Source organism: Gadus macrocephalus, chromosome 19 (assembly GCF_031168955.1).
Source record: "Gadus macrocephalus chromosome 19, ASM3116895v1".
Taxonomy (NCBI): Eukaryota; Metazoa; Chordata; class Actinopteri; order Gadiformes; family Gadidae; genus Gadus; species Gadus macrocephalus.
This window is the reverse complement of record NC_082400.1, coordinates 4,968,767-4,996,386: the sequence shown is the minus strand read 5'-3', so window position 1 is coordinate 4,996,386 and position 27,620 is coordinate 4,968,767. Positions and strand designations below refer to the sequence as shown.

The following is a 27,620-nucleotide window of genomic DNA, read 5'->3' as shown; positions in this document are numbered from 1 at the left end:
AGCCACATGCCGCCCACTCTCAAATGTGTCGTAACTCTTGGTGCTAGGATATCATTCTGGATGGGAATGTGTCGTCACTCTGGGTGCTAGGATATCATTCTGGATGGGAATGTGTTGTCACTCTGGGTGCTAGGATATCATTCTGGATGGGAATGTGTTGTCACTCTGGGTGCTAGGATATCATTCTGGATTTGAATGTGTTCGTGGTAACTCTGGGTTTTCTCAGCAGTGAGTAGTAGAATATGTACTGCGTTGTAACGCCCTCTTTTCTCTCGCTCCTCCAGAAAAGTTCAACAGCTACGTGACGCTGAAGGTTCAGAATGTCAAGAGCACGACCATCACGGTGCGAGGGGACCAGCCCGGGTGGGAGCAGGACTTCATGTTGTAAGTCCACACACACACAAACACACACGCATACGCACACACACACACACACACGCACAAGCACAAGCACAAGCACAAACCAATTCAAACCAATCTGTAGCTTTAGCTATTTACTTTGTCAATTTAATTGTCTATGTTTTCCATTTAGTTTTGTAATGGGAACAATGATCAGATTTTATATTAATTGTGGAGCGCACAATTATTTTTGTCAACCGACCATTTCCTCAGTCGTAGTATTTAGTTTTTGCTTCTGAAGCTGTATTGAAAGTATCTGTCACATTTGCCATCTCCAAAGGTTAAAAAAGGGTTCTCGTTTGTTTGGTGATGCTGGTGTCTTGGTTCTATGAGGTCCTGTGTAGCTCAGGAAATACCAAACAACACACTCAAACCTATTTAATGCGCAACAAGAGACCACAATACTATCCCCCAATCACATATCGAAACACTGTATCTTCGGGGCCTCTTGAAATGTGAAACGTCTCCGGTTCAATTGCGTTTTAGTCAGGCTATTGTCTAAGAAAGGCTACTTTTGTAATTCAACCTATTGTGTCGAGAAATATTGACCAGAACATTGGCTAAATAGAGAGGAGTGCAGTTGCCCGACCGGCAGGTACACACCACGAGACACACAGCACTCACCGGTGATTGCGTCTTTAGTGATCACCGGTCACCGATTAGAATTGTGCCATAAATTACACACATGATGTATGTGAATGTAAAATTTCATTTTCAAGTCAATATGGTTAGTTTATTGTAAAACGTATTAATTTTTGTGCCAAAACCGCGCTGTGCACTTGTAATGACTATGTCATTACAAATCAAAACGTTTCAAAACATTGCCAAAATAACATGAAATGTATCTATAAGATGTCTGAAAATGGATTTGTTCATTTGTGTAATCGTCTGGTTAGTTGCTGGACAAATCTCTGATTCCACGGGTACACGTCTGCTCTGCTACTAGTCCAGGTTTTTGTTTGATTCCCGGTTAGCAGTGCGATGGTACCAAATAGCCCGACGTATAACAGCAGCATAAAACAAAGCAAGAAGGTTGAGTATTGCGTTATTAGCAAAAGGTTGAATAGTGCGCAGTTTATAAATCATTCATGACTGATTTGCTATGCAGTAGAAAAAGGGAAGCAGCCTCCTATATTATCTACGCTTATCTATTATTTATTTATTTATTGTTATATTTACTTCCTAGAGCAGGTGATCAAGAAGCACTGGACTACTGGTCCCCTGATGGGCTGGTGTGGTGAGCAGGTATGGTCTCCAATAGCGGGAAGTAGAGTGCTATGCATACTATGCTGCAGCTGGCATGCAGATCGGTACAAGACAACATTGGAGAGATAGTTTCGACGGGCGGGACTCGTAGAGTTCCCGATCACGCCTGAGGAAGTGTTTTCATTTTAGTGTGAGGCTGAGCACGTCACGTTGAAATGTGTCGAAACACATTTAGGTTTCAGACCCACTGGTCATGTTTTTTTTCTCTTTCCTTTTATATGTCATTGTTTAAAGGAATAACCACTGAATTGGAAAATATGTTTTACTTGTTAACGTGAAAACATAGTGCAAGTTTATCTATTTTCTAACTTCCCCTATTTACTTCACATACTGTAATACTAGAAGGATAATATTATTTAGGTGTACGCAAAATGCTTCACTGCAAAGCAGAAGCGAAATGAGATGCATTATTATTATTCTCCTTATTATTTTTTTATCCTTTATTTATTCATGGAAAGCCATTGAGGGCAGGCTCTCTTTTTTCAATGACGCCCTGATTACAACACATACAAATAAAAACTGAAATACAAATGTACAATAGGCATAAACAGTAGGTCAAACCACAAGAACAACATTTCAATACATATAAATAATACAATAGGACCATTAAGAATGCAATTTAAAACACATACTTATTTAATGCGACTTCAATGATCCCCTTCAACTTCTCATTTGAGACCAATAGCTCCATTCTTAGTGTGTCCTGAATTATATTTCATGAATTAGATTAAAAGTAATCGTTCCTGAGTTGCTATTGGTGCAAGTCTAATGTGTGACTGAGAGCGAGGGTAGACATCATGGTTTGGGATGTGTACAATTTGCTTCATATTGGTCTTGAATTCCGATTCAGGGTGAAGTGACCACATGTTGAAGGAATCCTGTTCCATAATCGTCCTTTTCCCTCCTCACACATCGCAGATTAATTTCCTCCCAATACTTTTCCATCAGTCTCTATGACAACAGGTTCAAGTCAGCAGGTGGGCTGTTCCGTGTCCGTGTTGACGTATTGTGGCTGTGTTTGTTTTTCCAGTCATGAATGATTACGCTGGCCATATTTAATTTATCCCCGGGCATCGCTCGCTGTATGCTAGTTATTAGCAGACGATAGCAAGCCACATATTAGTCTAAGGTTTCGCTCAAACAAATTCAATGAGGACCTGAATTAGTTCAGCCAAAGTATTTTCCGGCAAATATCTATTTGAGTTTTGTCCAGCACTGGAGATATTGCTTCATGATGTCTTTTTTTTATCCAACTCTGTAAATACATTTAAAACTAAATTGAATCCAGCCGTCATAAGAGTTGCCTCTTATGCCCTTAAAGGGGTAGTTCAGAATTTTGGACATAGGGCCTGACTCCTAAATTAGCCTTGGTGTTCTTTATCATTGGAGACAGTTTTCAACACATTTCATTTAGTCCTTCTAGTTGCAGAGTTTGCAGAATCAGAATCAGAATCACTATTATTATATCTTATTGTACAGTACACAAGAGTAAAATTCTTAGGCTTGGTTCCTCAACATTCACATAGCAGCAACAGTACAAGATAAAATAAATAAAGATAAGAAACCATATGAAAAGAAACAAAGTAAAAAATATAAAATATAAAATAAGTATAAAAATAAACAAGTAAGTAGCAGCATCAATAATAATAAAAAGTAATGAGGTGCAATAAAGTGTGAAGTGTAGGGTGTTCAAGTGGTAGTGATAGCAGCCACAGGTAGGGTTATTGAGCAATAGATTAATGCTGTGCAAATACAATAGATGGTTAAACACCAGTCTGTTGTTGTGGTGTACGTGTGGATGGTTGGGGGGTAGTGTGTTTCTCCAGGAGTCTGACTGCTTGGGGGAAAAAACTGTTTGTCATCCTCTGGGTTTTGGCCCTTAGGCTTCGGTACCGCCTCCCTGACGGCAGTAGCTCAAACAGTTTCTGGTTGGGGTGGCTGGGGTCCCCATTGATTCAGAGGGCCTTCCTGACACACCGGGCCTTGTAGGTTTCCTGGATGGAGGGAAGCTCACATCCGCTGATCCTCTCAGCTGTCCGCACTACCCTTTGCAGCATTTTGCGGCTTTGGGCAGTGGAGGTCCCGTACCAGGCAGTGATGCATCCAGTCAATATGCTCTCCGTTGTGCCTCTGAAGAAGGCCCCCAGGATCTTGGGCCCCACTCCACACTTTTTTTCGGCCGCCTAAGGTGAAATAGGCGCCGCTGTGCTTTTTTCACCACCTGGTTGGTGTGCTCCTCCCAGGTGAGGTCTCTGGTGATGTGGACCCCCAGGAACATAATGCTGTCTACCCTCTCCACAGCAGACCCGTTGATGGTGGTGGGGTGTTGAATCTGTCTCTTCCTTCTGAAGTCCACTACGAGCTCCTTGGTTTTGTCGTTGTTGAGAATGAGGTTCTTGTCCTGGCTGTACTGAGCCAGACAGTCAACCTCGCTCCTATAGGCCGTCTCATCACCATCAGTGATCAGGCCCATCACTGTCAATTACACGGTCGATGTAAATGTCTGGGTTGATAGAATAATGTTAGAAATAAAACCAACCTTGCATTGCATTTTGAGGGATCTGCTGTGTCTCAGCAACAGTGTTATATTCCTGGTAGTAGGTTACGGCAGCAGCGGACTGATACCTAGGTTAAATTCCGCTGCTGCTGAGGAAGTAGTCCCTCAAAATGCGATGATTCATGCGATGCATGAATAGATTCTGATTCTGATTCTGATGCAAGGTAAATTTTATTTCTAACATTATTCTATCAACACAGACATTTACATCTATAGTCTGGCGTTATAATTGATTTACCTTGGGTGTACTGTGGAGTGGGTAAGACTGTTTTATTAGCAGGCTAGTATTGCCCGTTGCCGTGCGCTAGCCTAGCACGAGCAAACTCTGCAACTAGGACTGAATGAAATGTGTTGAAAACTGCCTCCAATGATAAAGAACACCAAGGCTAACTTGGGAATCAGGCCCTATGTCCAAAATTCCGAACTACCCCTTTAAGCAATTGAGTTTCCATCAGCTGAGTCATTCTGTTGGGAAAGGTGTGTGTGTGTGTGTGTGTGTGTGTGTTTGTGTGTGTGTGTGTGTGTGTGTGTGTGTGTGTGTGTGTGTGTGTGTGTGTGTGTGTGTGTGTGTGTGTGTGTGTGTGTGTGTGTGTGTGTGTGTGTGTGTGTGTGTGTGTGTGTGTGTGTGTGTGTGTGTGCGTCCGTCCCAGATCCTGTCTTTACACCTGCACTGTCAGATTGCCGTGGTGACGACCCAGAATCCTTCTCCTTTTTCATTCTGTCTTTCCTGACTCATTTTGTCACTTTCGTTCATTCTTTCTTGATTTCACATTTACTCTGAGAACTCTTTTTGTCCCTCCCTTTTTCAGTGCATCCCTCCTCCTCTCATCTGTCTGCTCATTCTATCTGTCCTCCTTTCATTCGGTCTCTCCATCAGCTTTCATCCTCCCTCTCCTCTCGCCTTTTATTATCAGCGACATCATTCAAATGCTGTGGTCAAGTGGTTCCCTATTTCATTTTTTCTGTCCTTGGCCTTTTTGAATAACGTGTCTGAGAACAAATACTTGTGTTTGTATAGCAGAGACCAACCAGGTAGGCCTTTGTTGTCTGTTACTATAGCAGTAGTAGTGGCAGCAGCAGCAGCTGTAGTAATAGTAAAACAGGAGTTTTCTTGGCTCAAAATTAAACCGGGTGCCCCACAATATCTATAAAGTTCTAATTATTATACAAATCGCGATCACCCAATTATCGCGATGGCTTTTGTTGCACTGGCGGTAGGGCTGCACGATTAATCGTATTAAAAACTGTGATCTCGATTCATAACTTTGTGGAATTACATTTCTAAATGAAATCGATTAGCCTTCCTTTTTCATTCTGTCTTTCCTGACTCATTTTGTCACTTTCGTTCATTCTTTCTTGATTTCACATTTACTCTGAGAACTCTTTTTGTCCCTCCCTTTTTCAGTGCATCCCTCCTCCTCTCATCTGTCTGCTCATTATATCTGTCCTCCTTTCATTCGGTCTCTCCATCAGCTTTCATCCTCCCTCTCCTCTCTCATTCCGTCTCCCCTCCTCTCCCCCTATCTCTCTCCTCTCGCCTTTTATTATCAGCGACATCATTCAAATGCTGTGGTCAAGTGGTTCCCTATTTCATTTTTTCTGTCGTTGGCCTTTTTGAATAACGTGTCTGAGAACAAATACTTGTGTTTGTATAGCAGAGACCAACCAGGTAGGCCTTTGTTGCCTGTTACTATAGCAGTAGTAGTGGCAGCAGCAGCAGCTGTAGTAATAGTAAAACAGGAGTTTTCTTGGCTCAAAATTAAACCGGGGGCCACAATATCTATAAAGTTCTAATTTTTATACAAATCGCGATCACCCAATTATCGCGATGGCTTTTGTTGCACTGACGGTAGGGCTGCACGATTAATCGTATTAAAAACTGTGATCTCGATTCATAACTTTGTGGAATTACATTTCTAAATGAAATCGATTCTGCTGTATTTTCAGCAGGGACATCAGGTGCATCAATACAAGCGCTCCTTCTTTTTCCCTCCAACCAATGACGAATGAATCCAAAAGATAACCCCTCTGATGATGGTACTGAGAAAGATCACCAATACCGAAAAAAGGTTCACATTCTGTGGTGTGAAAGTGTATTGGACTCAGACAAGACGATGAGAGTCAAACTCATGTACATTGCAAGCTGTGTTTTTTTTGCCTTTTAAGTTAGCCCCCCTAATCCTAAGGTACATTACAGTTTTGCGAAAGAGTGTGACAGTAATTTCCATCGCACCAATGTCGAATTTTAACCCCTCCTTACCTCCAAATAAATCATTCAGGGAATAACCAATCACATTCTGGTATTTTTGTCATACTAACCAAGGCAACTGTTAATGTTATAGGATACGGCAGAGGCAACAGCCTATTTATGTTTATCACACACAGTCCTCTTATTGCATCCATGGTGGTATTTCTCTGTTGGCGCACTTTTAGTTATTCAACAGGGAAACCGCCTGAAGAAAATACTCCCATGCATAAGAAGCATACCTACCTCTCTCATCATCTTGTTTTTTTTGGGGGGGGTTACCTTCTCGCTTTGATATATTTGACGGTTCGCACAGTGCTTATTTTAGTTGAAAGTCCAAATAGAAAATTTTATTAATAAACACAATACTTGTTCTCCAAAGCACCTCAAGAGGTGTTTAGACTTGTCCGGCAACATATAACCAGTTGTTTGTGTGTCCTCCAGTGAGATCAACCGTCTGGACCTGGGTCTCATCGTGGAGGTGTGGAACAAGGGTCTGATCTGGGACACCATGGTGGGCACCACCTGGATCCCCCTGGACACCATCTGCCACTCAGACGAGGTACCTCGCCAGCTATCAAGCTAGCATGCTATACAAACTGTTACGAAAGGGGGGTGGCCTTTAGCTAAATGCAAAAATAATAAATATACTGTTTCAAATGTGAACGGCCGCAACATCTCTAGCCTAATGGCTGAAATGCTAATGATCGTGTTATTATGGCAAACTGCCAAAAAATGCAATAATAGCTCTATTATTGCTGTCTGCATTTAAAGTCCACGCAAAAATGCCTGATGGGACTTTGAAGGCCATCTTGAAATCCTATCATAAGGAATATTTGCCCGCGATTTAAATGCATTCTGCAATTATAGTAGTATCACCCCATAGCTTTTTATTTACGTTACCTATTTTATAAACTAGAGTTTTAGCGCGCATTGCGCACGCTCAACCTCTAATTGTAATTAAACCCATAGCAATAATGTGGAAACCCCGGTCGATAATGTATCAAATTTCTGAGCGCATAATATATTAACATTTTGCCTATATTTTAACAATGATTAACATTCTTTCAACACAAATGACTCTTAAAAGCAGTGGCAACATTAACCATTCAGCGAACAAAAGGCAACAGGCTGATTATCATTTAGGGGGCCACTCAATGACACGCCCACTGAAGTGGTGTGAGAAATAACGACTTTCTACTCCTCATTCACCTATAAAGTAATTGACATTTCCTATGGAGAAAATACTACCTCAGGGGTAGTATTATTTAGGAGAATTTCAGGGTATAAATATGTTATTCACACATACGGCATATCAGGAGAATATCAGGACTTGTGTGTCTGAAAGCAGCTAGTGTGTGAGCATTTGATTACATTATAAAATTAGTCAATTTATTGTAGCAGGGGTAATTGTTGGAAAGTGTAGTATACTATGCATGTAAATCACTTATTAAATAGCTTTTACTGTTATTCAGGGATGAAAAGTGCATTGACATTTTAAAATGCAAGGCCACTACTATAAGAAATGAAATGAAATGACAATAAAAATCATAATTGAGATTAAACATCTCTTCCAGTGTCCTGGCCAAGACAGGCAGCAGTAGCCTACAGTCACACATAGCATACACACAAAAAATAAGAAAAATAAAACACCTAAAACAGTCCGCAGGGGGGAGGGGGGATATCAATATCGAAAGACATTTGGGGAGGCTCAATGTGGAGCTTAATATTACATTTGAGCAACAAAGTGTAGTCTTGTGGTTGACTTTATAGACAATTCACCATACTGTGTTATTGACATGTTTTCGTTCTGTGTTATAGGGACACTGTCTCTTTAAGATCACGTGACTTATGTGTTGATATACCGGTCGCTGTGATGTTTGTATTTAACGATTTTTATATGGCAAAATTAACGACCTGCAGAAATTGTCGCTTCCCTTCTTTTATCGCAATTTCCACAGTGTATAGACAGAACCTGTTACCTGGGAGAGTTTGTCTACGGCAGAGCCGTTATGTTTAAAAACATAACGTCTTACCTGGGCGAGTGTCGCTGCGGTGTGTGCGCGTGCGTGTGTATTCTAACCTGCGCGTGTGTCGATGGCGGAGCCATTATGTTTAAGGGCGAGTGTCGCTGCGGTGTGTGTGCGTGCGTGTGTGTTCTTACCTGCGCGTAGATCGATGGGGGAGCCGTTATGTTCAAATACCTAACGTCTTAACCTGGGCGAGTGTCGCTGCGGTGTGTGCGCGTGCGTGTGTGTTCTTAACGCTGCGCGTGTGTCGATGGCGGAGCCGTTATGTTTAAAACATAGCGTCTTAGCTCAGCGAGTGTGCCTGCCTTTGTCTTGACGTACGGTTTGTGCGCGCTTCCGTGTATGTGTCGCTGCCTTTGTCTTTGCGTGTGATGTGTGCGTGTGCGCGCGTGTGTGTGTCAATTCCATGTATGTTTGTGCGCATGTGCGTGTGTGTGCAGTGTGTGTATGTGCGTGCTTGCGGTGTATGTATGCGTTTGCGCGTGTTGTGTGTGTGTGTGTGTGACCTGCAGGCTGCTTGGCACATGCACACATGAGTAACTTGAGTAACTGGTGCGACAGGCCTGCTATTATAGTAGTAAGATAAGTTGGTAATATTGTGTCACATTTTCGTTTGTGCTTTTTGGCCATCCGAAGGCTGTGGAACTGTGCTAAATGTCTACTGACCAATTCATTACTGATAGCTAAATGCATTATGCTGGACCAGGGTATGTAGCTCTGTATCTCTGATCGCGGTACTGTGTCCCGTGTCAGGAGGGGTCGGGGGAGTGGATGCCCCTGGACGCGGAGGTGCTGATGAAGGCGGACGAGATCTACGGCACCAAGACCGCCACGCCCCACCAGCTGCTGCTGGACACCCGCTTCGAGCTGCCCTTCGGTAAACCACCTCTCAATAGTGAGGGCGCCTGAGTACCTGCCCAAAAGGCCTGGGGCTCCATCCCCAGTAGATGCTACGGCCCGAGGTTGGGGGAGCCCAAACGCACGACAACAGACGACGGTTGTAAAGTTCAAAGGTTTTGTTTGATGGGAGTGAGCAGAGGCTGGTTGATGCAGGAGGTCAGCCGGGTCGTGTAGGAACCAGGAAGGCGGTGGGGAGGAACAGCGCCGCGGTAGTAAGAGGATCTTTCCAAACTTCCCAATCAGAGACCAGGGGTTGATCAGGTGGCCATGTACTGTAGGTGCAGAGTACAGAGCCAGGACACCGGGGTTAACACCCCTGCTCTAGCTGTGAGCCAAGGCCACTTAAGTGACCAAAGGGAGTCGGGAACAAGGGTTTATTGCCTCATCCGATTGAAAATACAGGAACGTACAGTGCAGAGTTTTAATGCGTTCTTTGGAATAATATATCAAAAAAATATTTTAAACCTTCAGGCATTTCAGGCATTTCCACAAATGCCAGCAGTTTGTTTCACCTCTGTCCTTGCAAATGCCACCGCTATCTCAGCAAGAAGGAAGCCCGTAACCTGCATCCGTTGGTCATGGCATTCAGGCTACGATTGGTGGAGTCTTGGCCAGCAATACCTAACATGGCCACACTTTTAATGTGGCAACAAATTTTAGTTATTTAGCTTCCACGCATACAAAGCAGTTTTTTTAATGTCACTACTATTGGACACAGTTCAAACTTTGATTCATCAAAATACAATGAACTATATTCAATACCTTCATATACATATTTAGTAAAAGCAGCTGCGCAGCTTAGCCTCTGTTTGTTCCACTAAGGATACACTTTCAATGCGCAGTCTGCCAGAATAACCCTTTTGATGCAGCTCTAACAGCTTTGATGCTAGGCTAACCCCTTTATCGCCAGGGCAACCCTTTTCTCGGCAAGCAAACCCCTTTGATGCTAGTTATACCCCTTTGATGCTAAGCTAACCCTTTTTACACCAAGTTAATACTTTTGACACTATGTTAGCCCCTTGGGGCCACGCTTACCCCTTTGACACATTTTAACACTACACAAAACCTCTTTGACCCTAGGCTAACCCCTTCTGGGCAAGGCTAATGGTGCGTTTTATTATCCATCCGTCTCGGAGGTCCGAGAACGTTGCCTAGCGACACGCATGAACACGCCCCTTTTCCTCGGACGGCGAACTTGCTTGCTCGGATGAACTCAGGCCGAGCATGGATTCCGAGAAAGAATTCAAGATGGCTGCGCCCAGTGTGACTTGAAGTATGAACTGTTTTCATTGTGTTTGGACCGCTTTAGTGGTTTGAATGTAAATTTCATTCATTGCATTACTGCAATACCTTACTGCGTCCGTGTCTCTGCCTATGGCCTATACTATAGCCTACTTATTTTGGAGCGCCTGGTACTCTGCCAATGCTACCGCGACAACAGCTTTCCAGATGGAGTCCATGTTTTTCTCCAACGACGGAGCGAAACATAATAAAAGGCTTGAAGTGTGGCCATCACGTGTGGCCATAACGTCACGTCCGAGTCGGTTCGCAGAGAATACTAAAATGCACCATAATCACTTTAATGCTAAACTAACACCTTTTCTGCTAGGCTAAGCCCTTTGGCGCTAGGCTAGCCCTTTTGATGCTAGGCTAACCTCACTGGCGATAGGGTTAACCCCATTGATCCATCAAAGTGGTGAATCTGTCTGGTTTCCGCCAAGATAGCATCGCATCTGGCTGGAGAGTGAGGCCTTTCCAGGTGGCGCCGGAGCTCTCTATCATCGCGGCTCAAATGCTTAACCCACTCCCCTCCCCTCCAACCTACCCCCCCCCCCCCACCCCCTCCCCAGGCCACGCAGACTTTGAAGCCCCCTGGTCTTTGTTCTGTGTGGGCCGTTTGATGTGTGTTTCTACGGTAACTACCTCGTGACCGGCGACCGTCGTGGGAGTAGAACAGCAGTGTTTAGAGGCTGGTTGATGGGAGGTTGGAGGGGAGTTAGGTAACAGACATCTGACAGATGGAGATAATAATAATAATAATAATACATTTTATTTATAATGCACTTTATATTGAAGAATCTCAAAGTGCTTCAGAGAAAAAAAAAAAGAGATATATGTGGGTGTGGGTGAATGTACAGTATGTATATATGTATATATTTATGTATGTGTGTGTGTGTGTGTGTGTGTGCGTGTGTGTGTGTATATAAAATGTTAATCAATGTCCGCTATTTGGGACACAAATAGTTTAATCCAACTCATCAACCTCCTAATTTCTGCCACTGCAAGTGTTTTTTTTTCATGATTCCGTTTTCCAACAGAGTTTAGTTTACCTATTTAAACGATTCCCGGTAGGAAGAGCTCTGGGCACTGAGGCCAGAGCGATGCCCTGACTGTGTTGTGATGCTGGCTCCAATGTAATGTGCAGTGTGAACATCCGACGCAGCAGCCTCGTTCCTCTCCACCTTTCTCCTGGGGTTCATCATAAATCACATTAACTGTCGTCTCAAATTGAAACTGTGAAACATTTATGACATATAAACAGTCCCAGTGTGTGTTTTATGCGCCTACCTTAATGCCTAAGGAAAATAGTTAATCACATTCAAAGCAAGCTGTTCTGGACTTTAAACTGCACGGGACCACTCGCTCTTAACTGTGTTTACCTTCCAGTTCCTATAGGGCCCATATAATTAAACAGGCCTCATGAATATGCGATGAGGTAGGATTTAGGATGTAGTTCCCGCATTTTACTGTGTGTGTACGTGTGTGTGTGTGTGCGTGTCAGACATCCCAGATGAGGAGGCAGAGTACTGGACTGGGAGGCTGAAGGACATCAACACCATGCCTATCCATGAGGAGGTACACACACACACACACACACACACACACACACACACACACACACACACACACACACACACACACACACACACACACACACACACACACACACACACACACACACACACACACACACAGAGGATCTCACAGTCTGAATCAGTTACATTCATCATTCCCCACAGTACCTTGTGGGGATTGCCAAACAATTATGATGAGAAAATGTGAATGTTTTTCAAATAAGGAAAAATTTCGGCTTGGTCACAAAGTCGAAATAAATAGAATATGAATATTGAGGAAATGGTGACAGTGTGTTTTTTCTTCATATAAATATGCTGACTATGTATTTGTTTTTATTGTATGAATATTGACTTACTGTTTTGCTCTAATATATGATTGTTGACTGTGTCAGCTTGTCACTGATGTTTCCCATTCTTTTGTTTTCTCTCCAGTACCCTCTCCAGGAGGACGTGTCTGGTCGACCGCTGCATCTCGCCGCCTCCCAGTGCTGTGAGTTAGGCACTGCAATATCCCCCTTGGCCCCTAGAGGGCGCCATTTATCCACTACACAACTGCTCAGATCTCTAACCAAAAATAAACTAACAATACTGTATGGTTTAAAATCCCCACCTATCGGAGCATACATTAGCTAGATCTTTCACATTCCAAAAATTTTGGAGTATGAACACTAGACATTTACCCATCATTATTTGTATTTTGTTTGGTTTGTTCTTCATATAATCGTACACAATTGATTGTAGTTTGTTCTTCTTTCATTAACATTTTGGTTGAGCCAAGATTGCATCATTTATATATCTAACTGTAATTCCCCTTTGTCAGTGACGGATACCAACAAACAAATAACTACAAAAGTTAATTTGATTAGTTTCAAACAAAACAAAGAAATATCGATTTTTGTTGTCTACTCTGCTCACTAACTTTCCTCCTCAAGGTCGAGGTACTCTCACTCCCTCTCTCTGTTCTGTCTGGGTCACTCTTCTCTCACTCCCGCTGTGCTATGTCGGTATCACTTTTCTCTCACTCCCTCTATGTTATGTGGTCTAACAAACGTCTCACTCCTCACGCCTACCACAACACCAGGCAGCTATTTCGGATGGGCTGACACTCAGAGTATGTAAAACAGACCACCATCGTGTTCTCCCAAAGACCTTCCCTGCTGCCACCTTGCGCATGTCCTTGAGCCCCCCTTCCAACACACCCCTCCCAGTAATAAATATACAGTATACCTCAAGATGTCCCACAGATGTCCCACCAATGGCTGTTGTTCTGGTTTTGGTTTGGTTTTGTTTAAGCGATAAATCCCTGCTTCACCGTTAGCCATTTGGCCCTCTGCTGTTCATGCTCACCCTCTTCTCCTCCATCTTTGTTATTTTTGTTTTCTGTCCTTTGATGTGTCTGATTTGTTCATCACTGTTTCTGCACATCCTTTGTTTGAGTTTGCTCAGAAGATCGATATCGCTGATGACATCTCTCTAATTCATCATTTAGAATTCATTCAATTAATCAAGAATAAAATCACTTAATATAATAAAACGGTTCAAAGTCTAGTGTGAGCTTAAACTCGCATGGGAATCCTTGTACTATCTCTTTATTATATAACAGCCAACTGCTATTTCCTACAATTATGTTACTTTCTAAAAATTTACCATTGAAATGCATAGCCTTCATTCACTTTTGAGAGAATCTAGACATATTTAATAATAAAACATACTCAACATATTACAGATACTAATCTAACGTTCAAATCAAATATTCACCAATCCAATATATCTAGGAGATGTTTGTGAAGGGGTAGAATGTGGCTGTGTGTCTGTCTGCCAAGGGTGCAGCAACATTAAACTCCAACACCACTCCTCCGCCAAGTCGCTCTCTGCCCCGCCCTTCCTAGCTCGGTGTCACCTTGGAAATATCTTCCTTTTTATTTGTCCTTTTACTCTCAGCCGTACATAACAAGGACCGTACATCTTGTTATGTCTGAGGTAGTTTCTCCCAGGCCTTGTGCGTTGCTGCAGAAGACCCGCCCCCTCCTCGTATGATGTCACTGGCAGCATTAAGATGATTGCTTTACTTAAAGGCTTTTATTGGTTTGTCCTCATGGCGGGCAACATGGTTTCACCCCTCGCTTTAATTCGTCCTGCAAAACAAACAGCGACTGCTTTCCTGCCCAATCCAGATCTGTGTATTCCTCCTCCCCTCGGAAGCGTGTTGAGACTGCAAAACGTCTAAAAATGTGGTCACGTAAATATAAAATATTTATGTCTTGACTATATAAGACCGTAAAACAATTATTTTACCAAAGATTAGTAACAAGAGTTTATAATGAATTTGCCCTTTTTTATGCTTTCTATTCATATACCCTCTTTCTTATTAGGCTATAACAGTTTAATTGTGGTCATGTTTTCATTGAGCTCTCCTTTACTAACAGACGGTCAACATAGAGTTATTGAGTTTGTACAAGGTGTGTGCAACAATGTTGTTATAATACAAACAAAAGTATCTGATCAAACAAACGATACGAAAAAAAATGATATGCAATACATATCGATACCATATATAACAGTATATGACGCAGAACGATGACAACGTGATGCCTCTCTGTCTGGCAGGGGGTGTTGAATTTGTTTGTAAGGCCTGTTGAGATCCTAATAGGCATATCCTTTGACCGTACAACCGTACTCTCTCTAACCTGGCAAACCCCACTTCCTGGTGGTGTTAAGCCTCTGTCTTAACCAAAGTCTTTCAGGAGCGTAGAAGTGCAAATGTAAATAAAATACAAATATTAACCCTAGTGCATCTCAAAGCCATGGAGACAACCCCTTTTATTAATGTCAACAAATCAGACTTGTTAAATGCCTACTCATCTAAACAAGGAGAGGACAGTATCATGAAAAGGGGGTTTGTTTCCCAGTCAAAAGGTTCTAGGGCGGATCCCCCATTGTCCTCCGTCTACCTGTCAGCATCCTAGAGTGACCAGCCCCAATCCGTACCTGCTCAAAAATGACCTATCACAAATTCACTGTAAATCCCTTTGGCTACACTGTGGTGTCCTTTTAACTTAGCTAGTAATCACTTAATTCCACCTCTATACGGAAGTATCAAAGAGCACATATATACACACACACACACACAAACACACACTGTAGCTTAGGGATTCCCCACAGTGCTGTGAACAATGGGTCCTTTGACACGCTGGCAAAGCAAAGCAAACACAGGCGTAGATACTGAGGGTCAGGTGTCGGTGCTGTTGACATTTGTCAGAGACGGTAGGGTAGCAGCCTCCGTAGTCTCCTTCCCGATCGCCGTCACGGTCGCTCGTGAGGGGACCCACGGAGGAGCCATGCTGTACCCCAACACAAGGGTCCGAGGGGCCGAGAGCGTACCAACCCCCAGTCACCGCCATCATCGCCGCCGTCGTCGATAGCGACCAGGCGATGGGGGCGATGGAGGCGATGGACCTGTTGGTGGCCTGCCTCCTGAAGCTGACCCGCTGGGTGTTTACCCCCACTGCAGCGCTGGACGAGCACGACAGCGCGCAGGACGACCATGACAGCGACTACCGCAGCGAGACCAGCAGCAGCGCGCCGCCGCCCCGCTTCCACACCACGGCCCAGCCCAACTCGTCACTGCACCAGTACCCCGTGAGGCCGACCGTGAGGGCGGCCCCGAACCACCACCACCACCAGCACCACCTCATCCAGCAGCAGCAGCCCCCCCAGCAGCAGCAGCAGCAGCAGCAGCTCCATCCCGGGGTGAACCCGCGGGAGCCCTGTGCCGACTCGGTGCACAGCTTCGACATGGAGTACCGGGAGCCAACGGGGAGCAGGTCAGACACACCCCGGCCTTCTTATGAGTCATGATCAGGCCATCGCATTTTGTGCTTGTGTCTATTTTTTTTTTTTTTTATAATTCTCATAAAACACAAAGATCAGTCTATGCGAACATAGTCAGAGCTGTAAAGAACCCCACACACGCACACGCACACACACGCGCACACAAGCACTATAAATGACAATATACATGAGCAACAACATTTAACTTAAAAGATATCTTAATCTTAATTATATTTGGTTTAAGAAATGTATCAAAGCATACAAATTAATTACAAAAGCCATAGCCAGCTGGGGATCACAGAGTACAGTTTATATATATATAACACTTCAAAGTACTTTCTGATTTCCATGACAAAGGACAGTTCAACAAAGCCGTTAGGAGCTAAAATAAAGTTAGCAGGCAAGATATTCCCAGAAGAGGTGGGTCTTCAGCTGTTTCCTGAAGATGTTTAGTGTGGGTTCTCCTTGTATCTGCTGAGACTGGATCACTCTGCTGACGACTCTCTAGTGGCAGGAGTAGACCTAATGGTTGCTACCATAAATTTGAATCCTAGATATCTGCGACTATGATGACTCAAGTCTAGTTATGTTCAATGTTATATCGGTTAGAATATTTTATTCATGGTTGTGGATTTGATATTCAAGAGAAATTGGCTGGAAGGAGCCCCAAACTTTTGAACCAGCTTTGTTATTCTAGTCATGTGTGTTACTTTACACACGTTAAAGTTGTCGCTTTGTTTTTCATCACTCGCTTGTCGGGCGTAAGCCAAGACAGCGTTTACCGTCTGGGTGTTGGTTTGTGGCTCTCAGCTCGGACCCAGCGCATTAACTGCGCCTGTGTGGACAGATGATGATTGATTCGGATAATGTCACAACATCAAAACACAGTTGAAGGAGATCAGAAACAGAGCCAACCAAGTCTGGTTGGCTTGGTTGGCTCTGTGCCCTCCAACGTCATGGAGGGCACCCCTCCTCTCGGAGTTCGTGCCCTGAAAACGTAATCTTATTTTGTTGTCCTCTTAGGATGTTGTCCTCAGGGTGGTGACTTTAGTTGGTTTTCCCTGAACCTGCTGCTGCTGCTGCAAAAAGTGTCTAAATGCATGATTGTTGCTCTAGGGATTAGATCAAATATCCAAAATGCCAAGTGTACATGCATAAAAACATGCACTTATGTTGTCTACACGTAAACACACTCGCTTGTGCATGCAAATGCTCTGACAGACTGATGCAAAAAACTTAAACACATTGATTGGTACACATGTATTCTGAAAATGTGTTTGTTGAATTTTATGTGAATTTGATGTAAACAAGAGTTTATTTAGTTAACATTGTGCTAACATAGTTAGCTAAGCAACAATACCCAAAGTTCATGTGTTGTGGTTTAATGTTTATTCTTTTAAATAGTTATTTCAATTCAAATTGGATATCTTTGATTCAATGTTGTAATTTGCATGAAACGTTCTGTGTCTTTAATTCTGCATGCACTTACTCTGCTTACTTTGCTTGATTTTTCTTTTTTCTTTCTCATCATTTCCTTTTCCATATTTTCTCTTTTCTTGTCTGCATCCGCCCTTTCCCTTGCTTTCCTTTGCCTTCATCCTTATTATTACCCTTGCCCCAACTGAGACTAGATTGTTAAACCAGAGAGGCAGGGTTAGGATAATCCCGGTAGACTCGGGCACGGGGGTGGACAAATTGCAGAACAAATACATACGGCAGACAAAGCCTCAGCTGAGGGACTTCCTAGACGACGAGGAAGAGGACACGGTGATCCTGCGCATGGCTCGAGCCTGCGCCGAGTCCCAATGCAGCGCCGTCGATCAAACCGACCCCAAACATAGCGGCGTCCCCCCTCGCCCGGTCGAGGCCCCCTACCCGGAAGGCTACCACACTATTGACCGACGTCGGCGGAGGAAAAAGTCCCGGGACCCCGAAGGGTTGTTGGCCGTAGTCCCAGAGAAGCTCAGAGAAACCAGCCCAGACCGGGATGTCCTGCAGCAGAAGAGGGGCGAGATGGTTATGATGAAAGTGGCAGAGATCAAGGAGGAGGAGGAGCAGATGACCCCGTGTCTCCGGCCGTACGGGAACAGGCTTCTGTACCAGACCCGGATGTGGGCAAAGAACGAGCTGGAGCACACGTTGGAGAACTACATGGCTTATAAAGAGCAAGAAGCTGCCAGACTCAGGGCAGGGTTCAGCTATGAGGACTTTGAAGGCCCGAACAGGCACTACCCAATTGAAATGGATATGGAAGCCATTGACTTTTTGGCAGATGACCTCCAGTTGTCAAACGACAGAGGTCATGGCCTGGACAGGTATTCTTTATCGTTTGGACATCCCGCAGATGCTCCGCATTGCCATCTGGATAAGAGGGCAGGTAAAGGCAAGCTGGGAGGATGGACTCCGGAGGCCCTGCTGTCTCCGTTGGAGGAGCCTGGCGACGAATTTGTGGACCCAATGGATGAGCTGCAATGTCTAGTCGAAACCGTTTCAGAGTACCTCGCGGAAAAAGAGGAAGAAATTAGCAAGTACGGTTCCCTCCCAAGAACGAGCAAATCCAGACTGTCAGTCGGAAGCAACCGGACCGACTCCCTTGGAGATGAACCAAACGGCTCGCCGAAAGATCTCAAAGCTGAGACTCAATCGCAGGCAAACTCTGAGCCAGGAATTTCAGGTGTTAAAAACGTTGTGAGCTCTTTGTTTAGTTCCATCACAGATAAAGTTAGTTCCGGTCCAAAACTGCAGGTATCTGGTTCTGTAGCACCGCAAACTGCTCAGCCCCCACAACCATCTAGTATCTCCAGATTTTTCTCCTTTATTCCAAAATCAACCAGTGCAGCTCCAGTAGCTATGGTATCCCCAGTAGAAAATTCTCCAGACAAATCTGTGAGTTCTCTACCTTCTCAAAGTGACGTAAAACCTCACATTAATAATGACAGAAACAATGCTAAAGTCAATTCTCAGAGTGAAATTAGATTGGTTGAGACAGTTCAAGAATTTGCTGATAAACCTCAGCCTGACACGGGGGGGACTGTTTTGGGGAAATTGAACCCGTTGAAGCTGTTTTCTGGACCTGATGCACCAATGCCAGATAGAAAACAGCCGCCACTGAAGAATGGATTTCAAAACAATGCACATGGGGATGAAAAACGTCTGAACGGAGGCGAACAGACCAGAGGGGAAGAAAAACACAAAGAGACGATGAAACAAATTGATGGAGAAAGATGGAGGAATGAGAGACATAACCAAATGGCTTGCAAGCAACAACATTCACAAGGATCGGTGCCCGGAAAGTCAACTGTGCATTCCGAACCGGTCAACTCAACCTTCTTTGGCCTGAAGGCTCTAAGCACATTGTTAACACCTGCAGCACCTATTCCTCCTCAGGGTCCACCACCAGTGGCAGTCTACCCTGTGTTTAGATCAGCAGTAGATGTCCGGACTGTGGAACAGCCATCCACCTCCAGTAGTAGACCTTTCGGTTCTTCTGGAAATGTATCCCATCCCCAACCCCCCAACGCAGAGGGAGGAATCCTGTCAGGTTTCCTTAAGTTTGCATCAAGTGAAGATGTTAGTGCCCGAAACCCAAATCCCCCGACTCCTTTACCATCAGGGATGTCAGATCCTTCAACTCATACTTCTTCTATTACCGCCCCAACATCGCAACCACAGGGAAATACAGAGACTGGTTGGTTCTCAACCATCTTTAACACAAACTCTGCTCTCTCAACCCAGAACATTCCCAGTGGTCAACAGCAGACCCAAATACACCAAATTCCAGCAGGCTCGCATTCGATACCCTCTGCGAACCATAAACCATCAGCCACATCTCACCACATGCGACAGCAAGCTCCACCACCACCACCTGAATCCCAAGGTTTTTTAACTGGTCTTTTTAAAGGAAGCTCCACGGATGACCTGTCTCGTACGGGAACCAATCAGGCCCAGCAAGGGGGACTTCTATCTGGGATTCTTAAGTTTGGATCAACAAATGACATATCTAACAATTCAAACTATCAAGACCCCCTCAGAAATCAACCGCCTAACAATCTCCAGCACGTCAACCAACAAACTCTCCCTCAACAAAACCCCCCAGCCTCGGGAGGCTTTCTCTCAGGTCTACTGAAGTTTTCATCAAATGAAAATGTATCACAAAACCCCAAACCTCCTCAGGGTCCACCACCACGGTCTCCTGTTGGTGACCAACAGGCCACTCATCCCTCTCCCCCACAACAAGTACCATTACTACAAGGTGGGCTCTTCTCTGGCTTGTTAAAATTTGGATCATCTGAGAAGGTGACCCCGAGTCCAACAGCTCAGTCTCAACACCAACGGAGTGGTGATGCACATTACCAACAGAACGACCATCAACAAGAAATTCAAGGTTCAAATCTTCATACTCCTTTGAGGGAAAGTCAAACCTTTCTGCAACAAACTAACAAACTGGACTTCACTCGACAACAAACATTTCCAGTACGCACACCCCCATCCAACCAGACTGGTCTGTTATCTGGGCTCTTCAAGTTTGCCTCTGCAGATGATGTCTATGAACAGTCCACATCCACTCAACAAAGGTCCATGGCACAAAGTCGTTCCAGCCAGGGCGAACGGATGGCAACAAATAAACCAAAAGATGACATGGCAGCAAGACAACGTCAACCTAGTAGAACCTTTCCTGCACAGCGACAGGCAGAACTGCAGATTAACCCCCTCCAAGATAGTGAGAATTTTCAGACCCAACAAGGGACTACGAGTCAGCCTGGAATACTCTCGGGTATGTTTAACAAGTTGAATAAACCGACTGAACATGTTGACGTCCTCGGGCAGGGATCAGCGGGGCAAGTGCCGCAGCCAAGATCGAGAATGAACCTTTTGTCAAGACAGTCCCCGATTCAAACTCAGGGACCTTCCCTTGATACCGATCAGTCTCTTCAACAACAGAAGGTGGAGCAAGACAATTATCCTGCACAGCCTGCTAAACAGCTTGGATTTCTACCAGCGATTTTCAACAAAATTGAATCCAGGGAATCTTCACAACTTAATCGAGCAGAAATGGCAGCTCATGGTTCAGAGAAAAACATTGAAAGATACTCTTCTGGAGTACTTCCAGAAATAAATAAACTTGCACCAGAAATTGCACCAGAAATAAATAAACGTACCCCAAATGCCGCTAATTCCGAAAAAGATGACAGACGGAGCAATGCATTTTATTCCAACCAAAGCAGACATGCTTTGGTAAGAGCCCCTGTTTCAATTGACAGAGAGAGTCTGGACCTAAGGACCTCAGCCACTTTTTCTAGATCTCCTCAGGGTCGAGAAACGTACTCCTCAGTCAGCACAGGGAATTTAGCACAGCTTTCATACTATCCAGGATCCCTTCATTATGTTCAGGCAATGGCGTACAGCACCAGTAATATCCCCTGCCTTTCACAGGGCTACTCAAATCCCGCTCTCGTACCAATGGAGCAATGCATCAGGGGAAGCAGTTCTTCTTTGTATGAAGGTCAGCTGTCACCGTATGCAATAAGCCCCACTTATGATGATGAAAATCATTGGATCCAGCAGTCTGCTCTTTGGCAGCAGTTTCAGAGTGAGTCCCAGAATTATCAACATGTCCCAGACCAAGTTAATGGACAGTGGAGCCAAAGGGAATCATTACAGAACCTCTCTCTCCAGTGTAACCCCTCCAATATGAACCAGCTTAATGCAGCTCAACTGCAACCAAGCCAAGGAGTTAATTTCCAACCAGAGCAGCATGAGCTTCATCAATTCCAAGGAAGCCAAGGTTTCAATAATGACCCATATGGCAAAAAAAAACCGTGGAACAGCTATGACGACTTACAATATGCAAACAGGGAGGAGAGTGCATTAAACTTAACTACAAGAGAGGGTAATGCCAAACTTGGGAAATGGCACTCATTTAATAATGATAGCTCTTACAGTCTAAGTGGAGTTTCATACCATGAAGGTTTTTACGAGGAGACCCCACCAAGCCTATCTTACTCTGCAAATTGGCAACATGGAACCAATGGTTTCCACAATGTCCCGGCTAAGGGAGTGATTCATCAGAGCAAATATAATTCAAATAAAACAGAGTCAAGTTTCCCTCCACGTTCCTCCAGTGAGATTGAGGACCCCGCGTATCTTGAAGATATCGAGTGGTACCAGCAATGGCTTGCATTGTTGGAGCAAGGCATGTGGTGGCCAGCAGAGGAAGGTGATTGTGGCTACTTCGTTTACACCGACCATGAATACATCTACACCTTGCTCACCGATGCAGCCGGGGAGTTTGTCTACGCCTGCGCCCCTGAAGGAAAGCCTTTGGAAGGTGTGCAGCCAGTGGAGGGCTTTCCTAGCGCTTGGTTGGACAACGAACAGGTGTCGGTGTGTGGCTTTAAAGTTCCCCTGTACAATGAAGACGAGCTTCTCTGGTTACCCGGACAAGACCAGAATCATCCCCAGCTTCTGAATGCACCAGTAGATTTATCAGCTGCATATAGAAAGGGAAATCAGATCATGAATTTGAACCTTGAACGTTTCTCGGAAATGTTTGAAAATTCATTTGCGCCGCAGGGAGAGCTCATTGGAGACCTGGCATCGTACAGCTTGAACAAAGTCAGGATGGATCCCAGACAGGCGAGATACATTAATCAGGACCCCTACACACAAGTCATGGACCTCTCCTGTCAAAATAAACAGTACTCAGGCCCTTGTTGGAACAATCAAGAAACAAAGAGTCTTCTTGCCCAAAAGGTTGCTGTTTCACTTAGCTCTACCCCTACAGCATGTCCAAATCAGCAGTTCCCTAACAACTGTTATCAACCTGGCCAACGGCGACGGTCATCTGGTGCTGTGACTGTGAAGCACATAAAAGATACATCAGAGGAGGAATGGAGGAAGAGAGTTACCCCCGGTCAACAACAGCCTAACCGTGGACACATATCCTCTCTCATATCATCCTTTGTGACAAAGTCATCTCAGCCAGACTCTAGCATTGTCTCCCAAGAGCAGCAAGGAACAGCAAAATCGAAATCCACTGAACAGCCTAAAAGCATTATATCTTTGGGTCTGCAGAGCCTTAGGTCAAAGATAGTTAAAGATGATTCTACTACCCCTGTGGCACAACCACAAAGTGCCGAACAAAAATCGGAGATCACATCTACCCGTCGCTCAAGAATGTTGCCCACATCTCCAACAGCTAGTCAAATTAGTCCAACTCAAGAACCTTCCCAGACTACTGCACAGAAACCTAGACTTGCACGACAGTCCACAATGTCACAGCAAGCATCCCCAGTGGTTCAAAAACCGGTCTCTGGACCATTTGGCTCAAGGGATTCCCTAAACAAATCTGGACAACTGACACAGACGCAACCGAAGCCAGCTGAAGTAATCAAAGTAGAGAAACCAAAGGAACAACCACAAGCAGGATTTATGAGCATGTTCAAGACTGCAGTAGGAATAGAAGAACCCAAACCAGAGCCCCCTGATCAGCAGAATAAAATTGGTTACACTGGTACCTTGCCTGTCACAGCTAACACAGAGGCAACAGGAGTATCAAATCTGTTTGGATCCTTAGGCAGCCTTTTTGGTTCTGACACCTCATCAACATCGCAACCCCAACCAAAACCCACTGTACCGGAGAGTTCTTTGACAACGGCATCTAGACCGAAGGGTTTACAGCGACAACAGACAATGGATCAGAGTTCATCCTCTCGGTCAAAACCGATTCAGCAACCAATCAAAAGTGTGTCACAAGTATTTACTTCTAATTCTGCCCAAGGTCCTGGGCCAGGCAGATCCCAAACAATGCCACCAACAGGACAGACCAAACAAGAACCAGTACCCAAATCAACTGGTGGACTGTTTGGGTTTTCCATTGGCGAAATGCTGTCAGGAACATCTCCAGCTGCTCAAGCTGGTCCGTCACCTTCAGCGGTTGCAGCTCCAGAGGCTCCACAAGAAGAATCAATTGGTAAAAGCTTCTTATCCTTATTTACTGGCCCGAGTCCTGCACAACCTGCTTCTAAAACTGGGCCTGCATCACAAGCACCTTCACCAAATGAAGCTTCACGGGCTGCTTCACGTCCTGCTCCCCAAGCTGCTTCTCAAGCTACTCCCCAATCTACTCCCCAAGCTGCTCCTCAAGCTACTCTCCAATCTACTCCCCAAGCAAATCAAGAAGAATCACTCGGCAAAAGTATATTATCAATGTTCAGTGGTCAGAGTTCCGCCCAGGCTGCGCCATCAGCTACAACACCTGCTGCAGGCACTAGTCCCCAAGTACCTCCGCAAGAATCTTTTGGTAAAAGTTTAATGTCAATGTTTGGAAACCAAAGTCCCATCCCGGCCCAAGCTCAAACCAAGCCCAGTGCTGAACTGCCATCCGAAGGGACCGCTCTGCCCAAGGAGCCGGCCAGTACAGGATTTCAATCCATGTTCAGTGGTCCCCAAACACAGACTGGTTCTATACTTGGAGGGATTCTGCCAGGTGCCTCTGGTTCAAGTCAATCACCAGCAAAGGGATTGCTATCAATGTTTAGTGAGCCACCTCAAACATCGCATACCCCACCTCGGCAACAATGCACGTCTCAATCACAAAGTGAAACACAAGGTGTACAACAGCCACAACCACAAGGCCAACCACAGGGGCAGCAAGCCAATTCTGTCCTTGGGGGACTTTTTGGTGGCTTGTCGACTTCCAATGAAAGTCCAGCGAAAAGTTTATTCTCAATGTTTGGTGGTCCCAGTCCCGCCAAACCTCCAGCACCTGGAAGCACCGGTACTTCAACTCCGGGAGCAGGCCTAATGTCCATGTTCACGTCTACTTTACAACAAACTCCCTCACAAGTATCAGAGGTGCCAACCACCAGTGATACACTGGGTAAAATCTCAACTTCAAATGAGCCTGGTCTTGCATCAGTGGAACCACAAGTAACACCGTTAATTGACTCTACTGGGAAGCAAATTACATCTGCCAATGCGACCACAATTCAGAAGGAATCAACCCCAGAGCCCACACCTCAGGAAGGGGTTCCTCATAAACCACCAACTTCCTCAGAATTGAATTCCATGCTCGGCAGCTCAAGTCTACAGGCCACACATGTGCAAGCTGGATCTGGCATTGATGTTCCAAAAGCAGGACCATCGCCTGCAAGCGAGGCACCTAGACCACCAGCCTCAAACGAACCTGCTAAAGGTCTGTTGTCCATGTTTGGAGGGCCTGCTCCTCAAGCAACCACTCCCCAAACTGGGGGGTCTTTATTCGGGGGTATGTTTGGAGGCTCCGGTCCACAGGCAGCCACTCCACAAACCGCTGGGTCTTTGCTTGGAGGTTTGTTTGGGGGAAGTGCTCCAGCTGCTTCCAGTGCTCAAACTGGAGGATCTGTACTTGGTGGGATGTTTGGAGGCACCGCGGCCTCCACTGCCACACCACAACCACAGACTGGTGGATCCATATTGGGTGGAATGTTTGGCGGAGCTACCTCCCAAACAACAGTTCCCCAAACGGCCGGTTCATTACTTGGGAGTATGTTTGGGGGTTTGACTTCCCAGCCGGCTCCTCCTGGAGCTCCCTCTGCACCAGGGGAAACCCCTGTTAAAGGCTTGCTGTCAATGTTTGGAGGACCAAGTCCATCTCCCACAGTGACTGAACATCTAAAACCCACTGAGAGCCAAACACCAGATATATCTTCTGTGGGCCAAGAGAAAGACAGTGCACTCAAACAACCTGACACTGAAACTGCATTACAGGCAGCAAACTCAACTAAACCTGAGAGTAACATTTCTATTGTTCAGGATACTGACAAGCCACCTGAATTAACCGTTGATGGTCAATTTAAAGATGTACATATTGGTACAGCAACTGAACAACCAGTCAAGCCAGATGAGCCAACTAAACCAGAACCAATGGTAGACCTAAGAAGCGAGAATCAATCGCCATCAAAATCCAACGAGGCAACGCCTTTGTCTGAGTCAACCATTCCAGTTGTAGCACAACAAGAGAAGCCCCCAGAGCCAGATAAATCGATGCTTGATTCTTCAGCTGATGCAGTTTCAGGGTTTATGTCCTCACTTTTCAAACCGGCAACTGCACCAGTTACTCCGCAGCAGCAACAACAGCCAACACCTTCTAGTGTAGGAGGAGCATCCCAACCTTCTCAGACGGGGGGATCTTTATTGGGTGGTATTTTTGGAGGAGCCACCAACCAGAACACAAACTCTGGGTCGTTACTTGGAGGTTTATTTGGTGGGACGGCTCCACAGGCTAAGCCTCAAACTACTGGACCTCCGACTGGTGGTTCTATACTAGGGGGGATGTTTGGAGGACCAACTGCCAAACCTGCAGCTCCCCAGGCCGCAGGATCAATGCTGGGTGGGCTCTTCGGGGGCTCCTCTGCACAAACACCAACAGCTGCAGCTGGTGGGTCTCTACTGGGCGGAATGTTCGGAGGGGCGACCGCCCAGACCACAGCGTCCCAGATTGGAGCAGGCCTTGGAGGAATTGGTGGATCCTTATTTGGGAGCGTTGCCAAAGACCCACAAGGACCAAAACCAGCAGAGACCAAGATAACACCGGCTGCTGCTCCGCCGACAGAAAATAAAAGTGAAAGTGTGCCACTCAAAATTGTTCAAGTTAGTACTGAGGCTCAGGAAAATATACCGAAAGAAGTAAGTGATGTGGTTCCTCCAAGTGTTAATAGTAATCTGGCTGATGCCACTGTGAAAGAAAAGAGTGATATCGAAGGGGAGGAGGTAATGCATGAGAAGCCTATTCTGATTATTGGTGAGGCTGAAAATAAAGACTTGGACATGTCAGCAACACCTGATATCCAAAAGGTAGATACTGGGAAACCTACCGTTGATCCGGTCCCCCAAAATCCAGACCCATCTCAAGCCAAGTCCCTATTTGGCTTCATGTCAACACCAGGTGAGGCAGGGAAATCTTTGGGATCGCTTTTCTCCTCCACACCAGCACAGACCGCAGCTTCCCCCTCAACGCCCCAGTCAGATGCAGTCAGTGGTCTGTTCTCAGGGTTTAAAACCTTATCGGCAGGGATATTTCAAGAGGAAAGTCCGGCTGCAGAGAAGCAAGAGCAACCGGCTGCCACCTCCACCTCCTTGTTTGGAGCCAAGATCTCTTTCCCCTGGCAGACGGAGCCCTCAAAACCCCCTGCTCCCTCCGTCAGTACACCCCAGCCAAGACCTAGTGTCACCACAACAAACGCTCAGTCTGTTCCTACTACTCCTGCTGCCCAGAGGAAGGAACCGGTAGGTAGCCAGGGTGTTATAGCCCACCCCCAGATTTGCCTCTCCACTCCTGAAGTAGATCCTTCAGTGTCCCCCTCCCAAAAGGAGGAGGAAGGTCTTGTAGAAACCCCTTCTTCCGCGGGCCCCACTTCTGGAGTGCAGCTGGACACCCTGTCCAAGACGGAGCTATTGAGTGCAAAAAGGCTAGTAAAAGCATAATAAATGGCAACACCCATTTCCTTACCATTTATGATGCCTTGGTGATATTTTAAAAGCATTCCTTGTCCAGT

At 45.3% G+C, this 27,620-nt stretch overlaps 1 protein-coding gene across 4 annotated transcripts in view; it reads left to right on the top strand.

Moving 5' to 3' along the window:
* Nucleotides 1–27,620, top strand: part of LOC132447561 (protein unc-13 homolog B-like) — an 85,732-nt gene that overhangs the window by 17,974 nt on the left and 40,138 nt on the right. For 2 of the 4 annotated variants that reach the window (XM_060038392.1, XM_060038391.1), the window contains exons 3-9: nt 285–384; nt 6,912–7,029; nt 9,251–9,374; nt 12,180–12,253; nt 12,685–12,742; nt 15,764–16,076; nt 17,715–27,533. In XM_060038392.1, the coding sequence (XP_059894375.1) occupies nt 285–384; nt 6,912–7,029; nt 9,251–9,374; nt 12,180–12,253; nt 12,685–12,742; nt 15,764–16,076; nt 17,715–27,533 (10,606 nt within the window). The remainder of the gene's footprint in view (nt 1–284; nt 385–6,911; nt 7,030–9,250; nt 9,375–12,179; nt 12,254–12,684; nt 12,743–15,763; nt 16,077–17,714; nt 27,534–27,620) is intronic. The other 2 variants (XM_060038396.1, XM_060038395.1) reach the window with 1 other exon arrangement.